The following is a 15,830-nucleotide window of genomic DNA, read 5'->3' on the forward strand; positions in this document are numbered from 1 at the left end:
AATGAAAGAGAATTAAATTTGGGGTTTAGTAAGTTATTGCGTCCAACAAATGGTATTGTCGTATCTAGGGGCAAAGCGGGTGGTCAAATTGTCGAAAAAATACATTGCGTATATAGGTAAAATATTAGGTTCTAGAAATACAAAATATATATTGAACACCTTTTATCGGAAAATTCTTTTTTTACTTCTTTCAAGTTTGAATGCCCTGGCTTCACCACTAGTCGTATCAAAAGAATAGACCAAGAAAGAAAGAGCTTCAATCCAAATTTGCATTTGTGCAAATGATGAGAGATGAAATTTTGTTGAATGACACACAACAAAAATCATACTATAAATATTTAGCGTCTCCCCCTTTATTTGATAAAAAATATTATATAAAAAGTATTTCAAGAGCATAACATTATAATATTTTAAAGTCAGCTAACTGGAGAAATACATTTTGACATTGAAAACAAAGTAATTCCATAAGATATATATGAGATTAAATAAATAAAATATTAAATACTATAATAATTGAAAAAAGAAAAATTTGCCCAGCAGTACTACGTAGTATTAATTCTAACAGTTGTACCTAGCTCTACCTTACAGACATAAAATACTTTATGAAAAGCAGGACTGAGAAGAAAATTAACACACAGCAAACCGCAACCTAACGCTGAAGTTCAAAATAAACCACAATATCGTTTCTGTAGTTATAAATCATTTCAAGAGCCCTTAGCACTGCAATGCCAAAATATATTGAAACTCTTAACTTGTGGCAAGGCAAAACACCGCGATATATACAACAATATCAACATTCATTTCTATCTATTCACTTCCAGAACCAAAACAATTTAGCCAAAGTTCATGGTTTAATTAGAGATGCGTGAAGATCGAACATGATTGTAATCTTATACTAGTAAACTTTTGACAATAACTTCTGCTTTCGGTGATGCACGCTGAAATTTTGATATCTCAGCGAGTAATTTTGACTCTTGCAGATTCTTCGTTTTTTCTGATGACGAGTCACTAGCAGAATTTACAGATAGCCAGGACTCAATTTTCATTCTCACCAGCACCGGAGACTTGGCTAAGAGAAGCTTGATAAGCTGCATCTGAGGATTTTTGCCTATAATGCCTTCTAGTTTGATTTCCATGAGGTGATTGAATGTCACATCTGAAAAACCTTCAACTTCATGGGATTCTGGAGCAACGACTACGCTATTATCCACCTAAGAAAGATTAAAAAAACCATATATCCGAATTTATTGAGGATCTGAGGTATAAGAAAAGCAACTAATAAGGAGGAGAAAGAATATAATGAAATGATTAAGAACCTCGATTTCCAAATATTGTAAATACGGCATGCTTCTCATCAAGCAAAGAGCATAGGAGACCTCACATAATTCACACAGACAATGACCAAAGAGGTACAGACGTTTCACATGGTTAAGATGAAACGGAAGCCTAGTCGGTAATTCACCTGCTACTGCGGGCACGAACTAGGAAGAAAATGCCACATTACGAGACGACTCAAAGCCCAAATGATGTTCCATATATAAAAATGCATTAAAAAAAGATTCAAATAAGCACATTTACCTTGAGAGTAATTATGTTACTCAAGTGGAGATGCTGGAGAGCAGAAAAAGACTCAAAGAACTTGGTGATACAAAATTTATTTGCCCAATCATACCATCCCCAATGCGCAAGTGATAATTTTTCCAGCAGGGGTATAGGTTTTAAGCAAATAGATCTTATATTGCCGTCAAAGTCAAAGGATTTCAGGATGGGAGCATTAATTTCAATGACACTTCTTAAAGTATATGAGATTTTCAACGCCAAATGTTCAAGCAACGGGCATCCAGAGATTAAACTTTCAAGCAACTCAGAAGAAATTTTTACGCCACGTAATTCCAGGCTAGTTAACTTATCAAATCCTTTGAAGGAGGGTGGAGGAAGTATTAAACAACCTTCGAGAGTCAGATGCTTTAAATGCAAACATGTGAAAAATGAAGAAGGCAATTTGTATGATTTACGACAAAGATACTCAATGCCATTCCTAAAAAGAAAATATATCAAGTTGTCAATCTTTGTACACATTCCCGAATGAGGAATGCAGAGGGTAAACGTTGTAATAGGTCCTGAATGAAAGGTGAAAATATTGAAGATAATCTTTGTAAAGTAAATGTTAAGGGATCTCAAATCCTTTTGAGTTGTCCAAAGTGTTTCATCAAGCGTCAACTTTGGAAGTCTGCACCAGATATATCTCCATTTCTTCGATAAGATGCTTGTCCTCACAGCATCTTGAAAAGGCAAACACATAAGAATATCATCAATTACATTCTCAGGAAGGTTGCTAAGTACATCAGTAGTTAAAGTTTGACGACACTGCTTCTTGAGATTTGGAGACATCAGAGCAACATTCGCCAATAAGAACCTGTAGAAAATAAACAAGACTACAAAAGATAAGGTTCACAACTATCTGGACAGAACTGCTGTTTCCCCATCGTCGAATAACATGCAACAACTGTAAGAAGAACAAGAAGGGGGTGTTCTGTTGAAATCATTCATCCATCTCCTCTGGATATCCTTCATGAATACAGAGGGATAATCATATTTGTTGTGCAAAAGTAGAATCACGTTACCTTTCACTTCTATTAAGCTTATAAACTAACATAGATAGCGACAATAAGTAGGAGTGCTTATCCGGTGGTTAGGTTCAGTATTTGCACTTAGTTTTGGCTTATCAGTTATCAGTTTCTAAATGTGCTAAACCCAAACCAATATAAGTCAGTTATTGGTTAAGTTAATACATATTCAGGATTTTGATCAACTATTAGCGATGTTGGTGTAATCAAACATCCATATAGTAGTATGCAGAATCAAGATTCAGATATATAGAAAGTGGAACATTTCGCACGGTGTAAGAAGGAATTCAAGGCAACACAACTAGTCAAACATTATATGGTTGATATCAAATTAACATGGCAATCAATTGTTAGCAACATTTAACATTCAAATGAAGTGGACTAACGCTGATACACTCTAAAATCATTCAAAGCTTTAATCACCAACTCACACCATAAAAAGATTTGGATTAGTGCACGAAATTAAGCAAATAATTACATTGTAATCTTCTGAACAAGGCTCTTGTTCAGGATTTTCAGTTAAAAAAATCTCAATAGTCAATAAACTAGTACTTTTATGAAGTTTGAATCTGTAATATTGACTCTGCAATAGCATAGGCTACAAACTGAACGTTGTCACCATGTAATTTGAAAACAAAAAGAATAATGCAGATGGGTTTTTTCCACTAGCATAACCTTCTAATTGGTAGCGTAGCTGTGTAGTCTGTTGGAGTCACCTGATGATTGGGCCACGAAGATTGAGTTTACAAAGCTGAAGCTGGACTGTTTAGGCCTAACCCATTATTTATTTTGTAACAGCATTTTCTTTCTTTCTTTTCTTACATTGTAAAGGCCCAAAATATAAATAGGGGGATAGTTAACATTCTAGGGGCTTCTTATTCATTTTATTCATTGGTAAATATCAGAACATTTTTCCTCTGAGACGATTTTTTGGTTTTCTTCTTCATCATGAACCCTAATTGAAAAGCTAATCTCTTATGTTTATTTCTGAGTTTAACATGGTATCAGAGCGGGTAATCTGGTAGTCCCTGGTAATCTGCATCGACCGATATTACCCTCTTCAAATTTCGTCGGGTCTATCTTCATTCTTTCAATTTTCGCTGAGATTCAGAATCTGATGTTCTTCGTCAATTTTTGTTGCTTGTTGTTCAATTTCGGTCTAAGGAAGTCATCTTCAACTGTTTGATTCTGCTTTTGGTGATAATTTGCTGCTGATTATCGGATTTTTGTGTTCTTCGTCAAAACTAGGGTTCCGCCAATTAACGGAGTTTTGTTGGTTTTTTTGCTAAGGCTGAAGTTTCTCAAGGCCTTTCTTCTTCAGGTTGCGAAGAAGTGTGGTACACTCGTTTCTATTTGATCTCTTGCATGAATTGATTGTTTGTGAAATTTAGTTATTATATTTTGTTATCATGGTTAGTTCTACTCCAGACTCAAGTCTTCCTCTCCTGCTTATACTCCTGAACCTTCAAGTCCACTATTTCTACTTCCTTCCGATGTACCGGGTGTGTCCTTAGTTGTTGTGCCTTTCTCTGGGTCCAGTTTTGGGGGTTGGAGGAGGAGCATGGTCGTGTCCTTGTCCGCTAGAAACAAAATAGGTTTTATCGATGGGTCTTGCACCAAGCCTGCTGTCGATTCTCCTCAGTACAGGCAGTGGGACAGGTGCAATAATATGGTCATATCTTGGTTAATCAATTCCCTTTCTCCAGACATAGTTGAAAGTGTACAATATTCTGAAACTGTTGAAAGCATATGGAAACAATTGAATAATAGGTATGGGACTATTAATGGAACTAAGGTGTTTGAAATAAAAAGAGAACTTGCTTCCACTTATCAAGGGGCTCTCGACATAGCTTCATATTTCAACAAACTTAAGAAACTTTGGGACGAATTAGGGGTTATGTGTATGAGTCATGCAAATTCTTGTGTTTGTGCTGCTAAGGAGGGACTCCAGAAAGAAAAAAGAAGAGGACAGGGTTCATCAATTCCTCATGGGTCTTAATGAGGTTTATGTGGGGGTAAGAAGCAACATCCTAATGATGCAACCATTACCATCCCTTGACACTGTCTATAACATCTTGTTGCAAGATGAAAAACAGAGACAAGTTGTCCCCAATACCCAACTTAATCCAGATTCAGCCTCTTTTAATGCAAGTTCCAACATTAACAGATTCCCTTCTCAACTCTCATCTACAAAACAATATACACAAAGGGTGAATTTTGATGCAAGCAACCAAAAGTCAAATATTACTTTGTCTTGCAAGTATTGCAAGAAACCTGTTCATACAATTGAGAAATGCTATAAATTACACGGTTTCCCATCAAATTTCAAATTCACAAAAGGAAAGAAGTTTGGTACTGCTGCAAGTGCTGAGGGGCAAACTTCTGAACCTTCTGCAATGTATTCTCCTACTGATCAAAGCTCTTTGGTCCCTGGTCTCACCAAAGAACAATACTCCCAGCTGATACAATTGCTCAGTCAGTCTACATTGGGTGAATCAGGGTCTCAACCTGTCCTGATGGGATCTGCCAATTTTGCTGGTAGTACTTCTTCTCTTCATGTGTGTTTAAATGGTAGTTCTACTGTACGTATGTTAACTAGTGTAGCTGGAAGGGTTTGGATAGTGGATTCAGGGGCAACTGACCACATGACTTCAAATAAGGACCTTCTTTTTAATATTACACCTCTTCCTGTTCCTTACTTAGTTTCTTTACCCAATGGCTATAAAGTTAAGGTAACATGTACAGGGTCCCTTACTTTGTTACCATCTTTCACGCTACACAATGTTTTGTACATCCCATCTTTTCATTATAATCTCATTTCTGTGAGCAAGGTGATAACACAATTCAATTGTTATGTGCTATTCACTTCTATTTCTTGCATAATTCTACAGGACCATTCTATGAAGAAGCTTCTGGAGCTTGGTAGAATGGATCAAGGATTATACAAATTTAACCTCAACCATCCTGCTCCTCCCACATCTCCAAATATTTCTGTTCCTCCTTTTACTAATGAAGTACAGAGTGCTGAATTTTCTTTGCATGGAAATGCTCAAAATGTGAACTACAATTCTGCTCCTGTTTCACCTTGTGCTACTGTTCAAAATGTGCAAAGTGCAAACTGAGAACTTCTGTTATGTTTCTACTTTACCTTCTTGTACTGTTCCAGATAATGTGAATAAAAATGATGTCCTTTGGCATCATAGGTTGGGGCATGTTCCTTTTGTTCAAATGAAGCATATACCTTCTATCTCTAATGATTTGTCTGCTAACCAGTCTTTTATTTGTCATGTTTGTCATCTAGCTAGACAGCCTAGGTTATCATTCCCAGATAGTTCTTCCCATTCCACCTCATTATTCCAACTTATACATGTTGACACTTGGGGACCATACCACACCCAAACTTACTCTGGAGCAAAATATTTTTTGACAATAGTTGATGACTATAGCAGAGCAACATGGACACATCTTTTACACTCCAAGAGCTATGCCTTCACTTTACTAAAAGCATTCATAGCCATGATCAAGACACAATTTCACCTTTCTGTCCAAAAGGTTAGAAGTGATAATGCCTTGGAGCTTGGTTCCTCCAATTCGGCCATTCAATTCTTTTCGGATAATGGTATCATACATCAAACAACTTGCCCACACACACCACAACAAAATGGTGTGGTAGAAAGAAAACATAGGCATCTACTAGAAACTTCAAGGGCTTTGTTGTTTCAATCCAATCTTCCTACCAAGTTCTGGGGAGATTGTGTTTTAACAGCAACCTATCTTATTAATAGATTTCCCTCTAAGGTTTTGTCTAATAAGACTCCATTTGAATTGCTTTATGGGGCTTCTCCCTCCTATTCTCATTTAAAACCTTTTGGTTGCCTTTGCTATGCCAGTGTTCCCAAGTGTCATAGAGATAAGTTCCAACCTAAAGCATCTCCTTGTGTGTTTATTGGTTATCCCTTTGCCAAAAAGGGGTACAAACTTTACAATCTCACCACTAAGTCTGTTATCTACTCTAGGCATGTCATTTTTCATGAAGGTGTTTTTCCTTACACTTTGTCATCTTCTGCCCCCTCTCATCTTCCTCCTCCTATGCCTATTTTTTATGATTCTACTACTGATTCTGTTGCTGCTCCTTCTATCCCTCCAGATCTTCCTCTCTCTACTTCTCAGATACCTAATACTCCTGTTGCTCACAACTCTGACACAAGTGCTACTGTTCCTACCCCCATTCATTCTACTGTCCCTGTTCAATCAGCAGTTCTTCCTGGTCCTGAAGTTAGAAAAAGTTCAAGGTCTCATCAGCTCCCTTCTCACTTGAAGGATTATGTGGTCCAGCTCCCTTCATCTGCTTCCTGTTCTTCTTCTTCACTCATGACTACTGCAGTAGAACCTCATTCTTACACTCAGGCTGCTGCTATTCCTGCTTGGCAGGAGTCCATGAGGAAAGAATTTGAGGCCTTAGATGCAAACCACACTTGGAAAATTGTCGAACTACCTGCTGGAAAAAAGCCTATAGGATGCAAGTGGGTTTATAAAATTAAATACGAATCTGATGGTAGTGTAGAGAGATACAAAGCTAGATTGGTGATTCGAGGTGATACTCAAGTGGAGGGCATTGATTTTAATGAAACTTTCTCTCCCGTTGTTAAAATGTGCACTATTAGATATGTGATTGCTGTAGCTGTCAAAAAACAGTGGCCCTTGTTTCAGCTGGATGTCAATAATGCATTTTTGCATGGGGATCTGGATGAAGAAGTTTATATGAAACTCCCTCAAGGCCTTTCTGTTGCTTCTACATCTTCTACTTCTTGTGTTTCTTCTGAGTCTCCCACTTTGGTATGCAAATTGCAAAAGTCTCTTTATGGTTTGAGACAGGCTTCTAGACAATGGTACGCCAAGCTATCTCATGCACTCTACTCTAGGGGGTATACTCACTCATTGAATGACTACTCTTTGTTCGTTAAGAAAACTGCCTCTTTTACTACCCTTCTAGCTGTTTATGTAGATGATATCATTGTGACTGGGGATGACTTGAAAGAAATTTCTGATCTTAAAGCTTTTTTAGATGCTCAGTTCAAAATTAAAGACTTGGGTTTGCTTAACTATTTCTTGGGTATTGAGGTCTCTTATTTTCAATCAGGTATCATTTTGTTTCAAAAGAAATTTATATCTGATTTGCTATCAGAATACAAGTGTGATGATGTTTCTCCTGTTGTTAGTCCTTTGGACATCAGCCACAAGTTACACTCTGATGTTGGGGACCTGCTGCCTCAACCTGAAAATTATAGGAGCCTCGTTGGTAAACTAAATTTTTTTACTCACACAAGACCTGATTTATGTTTTGTGGTCCAACATCTAAGTCAATTTTTACAGAGACCTCGAGTTCCACATATGGCTGCTCCTTTACATGTCTTGCAATACTTAAAGGGAACTTCTGATTTCGGAGTATTCTTGAATAATTCTACTGATTTGTCTTTGATGGCCAGCTGTGACAGTGATTGGGCAGCTTGTCCCGAGTCTAGACGCTCAGTTTCTGGTTTTTGCATTCAATTGGGTGGTAGCCTCATTAGTTGGAAGTCTAAAAAACAGCATATTGTTTCTTTGTCATCAGCTGAGGCCGAATATAGAGCCATGAGCAGAGTGGTAGCTGAGTTAGCCTGGTTAGTTCGCCTGTTATCTGATTTGGGTCTTACTGTTGCTCTTCCGGTTCCTGTCTTGTGCGACAATCAGGCTGCTATTCATATAGCCAAGAACCCGGTGTTTCATGAACGTACCAAGCACATTGAAGTCGACTGTCATTTTATTCGAACAAAGTTAGCAGATGGTCTCATATCCTTGTCCCATGTTTCCACTAGCTCACAACTAGCTGACATCTTTACTAAACCTTTGACAGGTTTACACCATCGTGCCTTGCTTGGCAAGTTGGGCGTGTGTCCACCCTCCAACTTGAGGGGGGTGTTGGAGTCACCTGATGATTGGGCCACGAAGATTGAGTTTACAAAGCTGAAGCTGGACTGTTTGGGCCTAACCCATTATTTATTTTGTAACAGCATTTTCTTTCTTTCTTTTCTTACATTGTAAAGGCCCAAAATATAAATAGGGGGATAGTTAACATTCTAGGGGCTTCTTATTCATTTTATTCATTGGTAAATATCAGAACATTTTTCCTCTGAGACGATTTTTTGGTTTTCTTCTTCATCATGAATCCTAATTGAAAAACTAATCTCTTATGTTCATTTCTGAGTTTAATCAATGTCCACTGAATTTGTGCATGCTTATTAAGCTGTTTTTTGTGTGAGAATAACTGAATAAAATAAAGCAGCAGATGGATGAGAACCACTACCTTAGCGGAATAGAAGAAAAAATACAGTGTTTGAGACACCATCGACCAAAAATGAGAGAGAAAGAGGAGAAACTGACCTGAGATTGAGGGGATTTGGCCGGAAGTAGCAAATCGCCAAAGAGCTCTTTGGTTTTGTAAGTGAAGGGAGAAGTACTGTTCCTAAGGCACTAAAGTTTACCTTAGAGCGTGTTTGGCCAAGCTGAAATTTATTTTTCTTTTCAAAATTACTTTTTGGCTAATTAATTTAAAAAGTAATTCTGAGGAGCAATTAGGGTTTGGCCAAGCTTTTAAAAGCTACTTCTAAAGTGTTTTTCAAAAAAGTACTTTTGAAGATAAGCTACTTTTTTCTGCTTCTCCAAAATTGCCTCTGCTTCTCCTCAAAAATACTTTTTTTTCTTCTAAAAGCTTGGCCAGACACTTCAACTTTACACCAAAAAAAAAAACTTTTGATTTTGAAGAAGCTTGGCCAAACATGCTATAAGTCGAAGAGTAAAATATAATTTGAGTAGAGCTTTAGGGGTTTGGTATTAATTAAACCGAGCTAGACCGACTTGTTTTTTTATAAAAAGCAGCAAGAGCAACTAATAACCTGTTTGGCCAAGTTTATTTTTGGCCTAACTGTATTTTTTTCAAAGTTAAAATATTTAGTCAAAAATTTTAGAAGGAAAAATGGTATTTTTGAATAAGCAGAAAAAGCAGTTCTTACTAAAAGCACTTTTTGTAAAATATTTTTGAAAAAAATGCACTTCCATAGCTTGTTTAGCGAGTTTTTTTTTTTTTTGTGTGTGGCCAAAAGTTTTTTTTTTTGTTTTGTTGCCAAAAGTGTTTTTTTTCGTGAAGTTAAAGTGTTTGTCGAAACTTTTAGAAAAAAAAAATTACTTTTGGATAGAAGTAAAAACAGTTCTTGCAAATAAAAGTAGCTTCTTTTAAAAGCACTTTTGAAAAAAAATACACTTAAAAGCACTTTTTTAAAACTTAGTCAAATACTAATTGCTACTCAAAGTGCTTTTTAGATTAATTAGTTAAATTTTAAAAAAACACTTTTCAAGATAAGCTAATTTTAGAAGCACATTTTAAGTAAAAATCCTACTTATAGCCTGTTTGGCAAAGCTAGATCAACTTATTTTCAAAAGCGTTTTTCTCAAAAGTGCTTATTAAGAAAATACTTTTGGTGAGAACCAACTTATGTTTGGCTAATTAATTTGAAAAACTTTTTTGAATAGCAACTAATATTTGACCTAACTTTTAAAATCTGTTTCTATCAGTATTTTTCTCAAAAGTACTTTTAAAAAAAATATTTTTAGAAAGAAGTTGCTTTTTTTTTGCTTCTCAAAAAGTGCTTCTACTTCTACTTAAAAACACTATTTTTGTTTCGCCAAAGACCTTTATTTTAAAAAAGCAATTTTAGCCCAAAAAAAAAAAAATTTGGGAAAAAAATCAAAAAAACAGAAGACAAACAGGCTATTTTAGCATCATTTAAGGATATTCCACGGACGACCTCTCATATAGTATCTCCAGTAATGTTCAATAGACTCCTAAATGGGGTTCTCCATAACCCCCCCCCCCCCCCCCCAAAGCACACCTGATTTAGCAAAGGGGAAAAAAGCACACGTTGAAATCTGAACAAAAATACAAGGAATGACCAAAGGGGATGTAACCAAATATCTATTCCTAAGATTGTATACTCCATCAAATAATCATGTAAGGCTGTTGAATCATTTTAATCAAGATATTATTTGATTAAGCATTCTGTTGTCATTAAACAGTAAATATTAGTAGTCTCTATCAAACACTTCTAATATTCGCCCAACCATGACAAAAGGATCCGTTAACTCAAAATCTGAATTAGGAAAATGCTAAAAAAAAATCATGTCATTTCTCTTTCGATGCTTCTTTACCTTTCCTTGGGGAAAACTGGGCGAGCTTCCAAGTTACATTCATTTGAACATGGCATGTAGCCCAGCCCTCAAAGCGTCTAACAACACTGTTTATAGGATCTTAAAGGCATATTTTCACCCACTCAAGAGAAGCAACTTCTCTGTTTTTTTGTACAATTGTAGGTAGCGAGTAAAAAGAAACCAAAACAGATACTACCAACTCTAAACCACCACAAACGCTTAGACCATTTAGAGAGTTATCAGCATCAGCCCAACAATAAGCAACATAGAAAGGGGAAAATTTTCATAATATGCTGGGAAAGAGGATCATCTATTTAGTGGGAGAAGCTGCTAGAAGCAACCCCTGCATAGAATACAAACCTCACAATAACAGACAAATACCATTCAATATCTTTGTACAAAAAGCAAGCCACCCATACATCAGCTTGCATCTTCATTAAAATCCTTATAGTAGTTGCTTATGTAAACAGCAAAATTTACAAACAGATCCTCTGCAACAACTTTCTACCGTGCCCTTTTTTACTTTCTTAACAAGTAAACAACTATTTAGTATTCTTTTTTACCTAACCGTTGTGCTGGATAATATCCATACAAAGTCTACATACATATGCACCAAAAAACTAATACAAGATCAGACACAGCCCTTTTTCTTTTGGGGGTCCCCTTTTCACTACTCAGAACATCATTAGTAGTGAAGATCAGTCCTTCATAACAAGCTTGTTAATGCCAACCAGTTCAGTGCGTCCACCTGACAAAAGAATATTACCACATGGGGAAAGGTTCAATGCTCTACACCCTCTAAAATTCACCACACCTTCAGTATTGTGTTCAATGCAGTAGAGTAAACATACGAGCAGCAATAAACATTGGCATAGAAGGCAAGGAAGAAAAGAGAATATACTATTGACACCTGACCGCACCTCACAATGTTTGTGATACACACGTTTAATGCAGTGTACACTGAGGCATATAATGAACGAATAATTTCAGACCCCGCGATGAAACAAGAATTATATCAAGACAGATTTTCAAGATATCAACACGGTGTCAGCGAGTCGCATAACCACTTACACGTGTACATTGAAGTGAAATTCCTTTTGCTAAGTAACACATACATACATTGGTCAAACATTATAGATAGTGAAATCTTTGATCCATAAGAGCCCTATTTGTATGGCAATTGAAATGAGGAAAAACCACCCAAATAGCAAGAGTTTTGCAAGATATGTAATCTGATAGACTAGCAATAGCTCATAATGGAGGATGGAGATTTACCTCTGTTGTTGCAGTGTTCAAATAAAATCCATGAAATCATCAAATCTGGGCTGCTGATGAAAGAAGCCCCATCTGTTCAGTAAGATGACACATATGGTTTAGTTTATCCAAATCGTTCTCCTGAACTCCTAGAAAATCCTCTTCCTTTTCTAAGCCATCTTCCATACCAATTTCATCCGTATCCCCAGTAAGAGGGCTTGCAGAAAGAATCTGGTCCCAGAAAATATCATTAATCGCTGGAAGCTTAGGCACATCATCTAGCAGGACATCGACATGGGTGTCTGCCGAAAATCCATCAGGGGCAATTGCTGTTACACCATCCAAAATGGCTTGCGTGTTGTCAATATATGGCACATTTCCAGTCTCAGGCCTCTTGAGGCCAGTTATTCCAAAAGTTTCCTGTCTATTAATCCTTTGTTCTTGAGAAAATTCAGGCAAATCATGGTCTGTGAGAGAGTTCAGAGCATCCGTTTCGGGTAACTTAGGAACTTTGGCCTCCCCAGGAACCACAGTAGTTGAAGATTGGCTCTCAGACATGACAGATGAACAAGAGTTGAATGGAAATCCTGAATCTGAGATTATATGAGACTGTGAAGACATTGACAATACTTCAGAGAGGGTAACCCCAGAAATACGACTGGATGTATCACAACTAAGTGCATTCTTGGGAGAGAGGGGATTATCAGTCAAAAGACCATTTGTGTTCTTAAGTCTGTTGTCCAGCCTCCCAGGTGCATTTATTTTCAGAATCTGCCGCAGCAATGCTTTTGCTGCCTCGTTCATTGAAGGTTGATACCTGACTATCCGTCCATCTCGCGACATATTAACAGGATTGCCTGCAACATTTTCTTCATCCTGGTCAGGAAGTCTCCTTTTCTTATTCATTCCAGCAATACGCCTGTTACTCCCATTCTGTTGATGTACCAGTTGGGCTACAAAGCCAGGGCTCTGCATGGCCTTGGCAAGGAATGACATCATTTGCTGTTGCCTTTTCTCCATTAATTGGAAACGCTGCCCAACAGTCTGCATTTGGTGATCCGTCGCCTGCTGCTGCTGTTTCAACTTAACCAGCTCCTGCATAAGAACATCCTTATCTCTTTTAAGCCTTTCCACCTCATCCTCTATTCCGAACTTCCCAACTTCAACACAAGATCCAACAGATGCATTTTGCACTTGGGGGGTGGTTTGCTGATGACCCTGCACCTGAGAGGGTTTTCGCCTGCTTATACTCTTCAACAGGTGTTTGTGGCCTCTAAGAAATCCCTCGTTTGCAAATTCCCAGCGATCCGGATCAACCTTCCTGAAACCCTGATTGACAAAAGGGGAAAGCAAACTATAAAAGGAATTAAAGTTGTCCAGTGGGTACAAGGGCAGAACACATAATAGTGACGACCACACTCTGCAGAAAGATGACTCTCTGATCACAAACAAATCCCTAACATCCATCTATTACTTAAAACATCTAAACCTGGAATGATTCCATCAACTATGTCGACAATTGTTACCCAGGGAGTTAAAGTGCAGGACTATAATGGTGTAGCACAAGTATGTACGTGAATAAAGCAATATTAAATTTTGTGACAAAATGGCATGCCCCAAAGGCATAGAATAATATGCGATTTAACCTAAAACTACTTTAAAAGCTAGTCTAACACTATCTTCAGTACATTTACTAAAGCTACTTCACAGGAAACAGTAGAGTTTTTTTACAAGTAAAATTTTACTGGGCATAGTAGATATAAAAAAGGGAACAATAAATGTTTGAAAAACAAGAGCAAATACAACAAAATAGGGGGACAGAGAGTGGTGAGGCAATGGAGGTTAGTGGGTGATGGATGAGAGAGAAAAATAAAGAAGGGGTAAAAGCATGGGATAAGTTTTACCCCACCTCCCTGAAGGAATATCTTCATCTCAGTTAATTAAAGTCCCCTTAAGCAATTCAATCCTAAGCTTCCCCCATGGATACCAAACATCACAATTTATAATCATAGAGATCAAAACAGAAGTGCCATCCTTCTTTTTATCTTTTTATGACCGAGAAAAGCTGTCTGAAGCCCTATGTTGCGCGGACTCCCCAAAATGTTGCCGTACCCCTGTCGAATCCTCCAAGAATGCACCACTTTTGGAGGATCCGACACGCATCCGGTGACATTTTCATAGAGACTGAGCAACATAGCTAAAGCCAACCCTTAGGACCAACTACAGCCTTTGTAACTCGCGGATAATGGGGCCCCCCTCTACTCTTCTTGAATCTACGACCTAAGTCACAAGTCTCTCAACCTTTATTTTTATTTTTTTTACTAAGATAAGTAAATATTATTAAGGCAAGTACCAAGATGGTACTGCAAAAAACAAATTTACAACAGTACATAAGTCACCATATAACAATTAATCACACTCATCTCAATGAATCTAAAAAGTTTAAAACATCTGAGAAGCCTTCTACTATCCTCTCCTTACACCCTTGAAACAGATTTTCCGCTATATATTTCCTCTCTCCATCAAAACACCTCCTATTCCTTTCCCACCATATACTCCATAAGATGCATAAAGCAGCTGTCTGTTCTCCAAATTTTATTTCTGTTTCCTCCAATCTTGTGTCCTTGCCAGCTTGACAATAAACTTTGCACATATCTAGGCATCAACCAGTGCACTCCAAATAAACAAGTTAAAGCATCGTTCCAGCATAATATACCACCAATATACTCTCGAAATTTCTAATGGAAAAAATTCAGAAGATAGAGAAGCGAGAGAAATAACAAGTTAAAGCATTTAAATCAGTATAAATAGACACAGAAATTTTGCAGAAATAGAAAATTGATTAATTTTTTTAGGGTTTAAGGAAACGGTTCGGACACAATAATAAAAGCAAGAGAAGTAGCAACCAGACGAAGGGAAAGGAAGACGAAATGTACAGACGTAAGTATTCAACTGTCTGACGAAGCTGGAGAAATTATTGTGCTTGAAATACTTGGGCAAAACATCTCTAGCAAACTCCGGCACGTTCCACACAACAAAGCTGTTGTGACTCTTACTCCACGACACCACAGAATCCGTCGACGGATCCTCAACCATGTCATACGTCTTGCTCAGAAAAGGCGGCGGCGAATTCCCTACCGCCGTGTTCTCATGAACTCCGTCCATTCAATCGCACCGTTTCCTCAATACACTCACAAGCTCTACAGAAATAGATATACAGCGAAAGCTGAATTCAAAAAAATATAGAGAGAGAATTATGCAAAAAATGGAAGTATCGAGATCCGAAGAGAAGCAAAGAGAGGGAAAATGTCGCTGTACAGTGAGCTAAAGAGAGGAGAAAGGAGTTGAAGGGGAGTAAGGGAGAGACTGACTGGCACCAAGCGGTGGAAATTGGAAACTAGAGGACGCGAGAAGGTCATGGAACGCTTGATTTGCGCCAACGAGGCATATTCGTTTGTCCTTTGCCCCCTATGTTTATTGAAATTTTCCCGAGGGGCATATTTGTTGTGAGTATTTTTGCACTCATCCTAAATTTGCATATATTTTAGTTTTTAGTACCCAACAATAACAACAAAAAACTCAATAGGATCGCTCAAGTGGGATCTGAACAAAATAATATTTGTGTAGATATTATCCCTACTTTTGGAAGTAAAGGGTGTTTTCAATTAAGGGTGCTTATTGGACGGATCTGACGTATATTTACGCTTA

General features: G+C 37.5%; 3 protein-coding genes across 4 annotated transcripts; 1 reads left to right on the plus strand and 2 right to left on the minus strand.

Annotated features, from left to right (window-relative positions):
* Positions 1-778: 778 nt before the first annotated feature.
* LOC109220185 (F-box/FBD/LRR-repeat protein At1g13570-like) lies at positions 779-9,237 on the minus strand. 2 transcript variants are annotated; one of them, XM_019384646.1, is made up of 4 exons: positions 9,048-9,237; positions 1,579-2,416; positions 1,317-1,481; positions 779-1,211 (listed from the first exon to the last, which is right to left on the minus strand). In XM_019384646.1, the coding sequence occupies exons 2-4, from the start codon at positions 2,389-2,391 to the stop codon at positions 891-893; spliced, it is 1,299 nt and encodes a 432-aa protein (XP_019240191.1). In that variant the 5' UTR covers positions 2,392-2,416; positions 9,048-9,237; the 3' UTR covers positions 779-890. The 2 variants fall into 2 exon arrangements, with proteins under 2 accessions (XP_019240191.1, XP_019240192.1); XM_019384647.1 differs by lacking the exon at positions 1,317-1,481.
* Positions 3,626-4,626, plus strand: LOC109220183. The gene is made up of 2 exons (XM_019384643.1): positions 3,626-3,640; positions 4,045-4,626. The coding sequence occupies exons 1-2, from the start codon at positions 3,626-3,628 to the stop codon at positions 4,624-4,626; spliced, it is 597 nt and encodes a 198-aa protein (XP_019240188.1).
* A 1,940-nt stretch (positions 9,238-11,177) lies between the features above and the next one.
* On the minus strand, positions 11,178-15,531 carry LOC109220184 (heat stress transcription factor A-1-like). Its single transcript, XM_019384644.1, has 3 exons — positions 15,063-15,531; positions 12,144-13,451; positions 11,178-11,616 (listed from the first exon to the last, which is right to left on the minus strand). Exons 1-2 carry the CDS (start codon positions 15,285-15,287, stop codon positions 12,183-12,185), a joined length of 1,494 nt encoding a protein of 497 aa, XP_019240189.1. The 5' UTR covers positions 15,288-15,531; the 3' UTR covers positions 11,178-11,616; positions 12,144-12,182.
* Positions 15,532-15,830: the final 299 nt, after the last annotated feature.

This window comes from Nicotiana attenuata, unplaced genomic scaffold (assembly GCF_001879085.1).
Source record: "Nicotiana attenuata strain UT unplaced genomic scaffold, NIATTr2, whole genome shotgun sequence".
NCBI classification, from domain to species: domain Eukaryota; kingdom Viridiplantae; phylum Streptophyta; class Magnoliopsida; order Solanales; family Solanaceae; genus Nicotiana; species Nicotiana attenuata.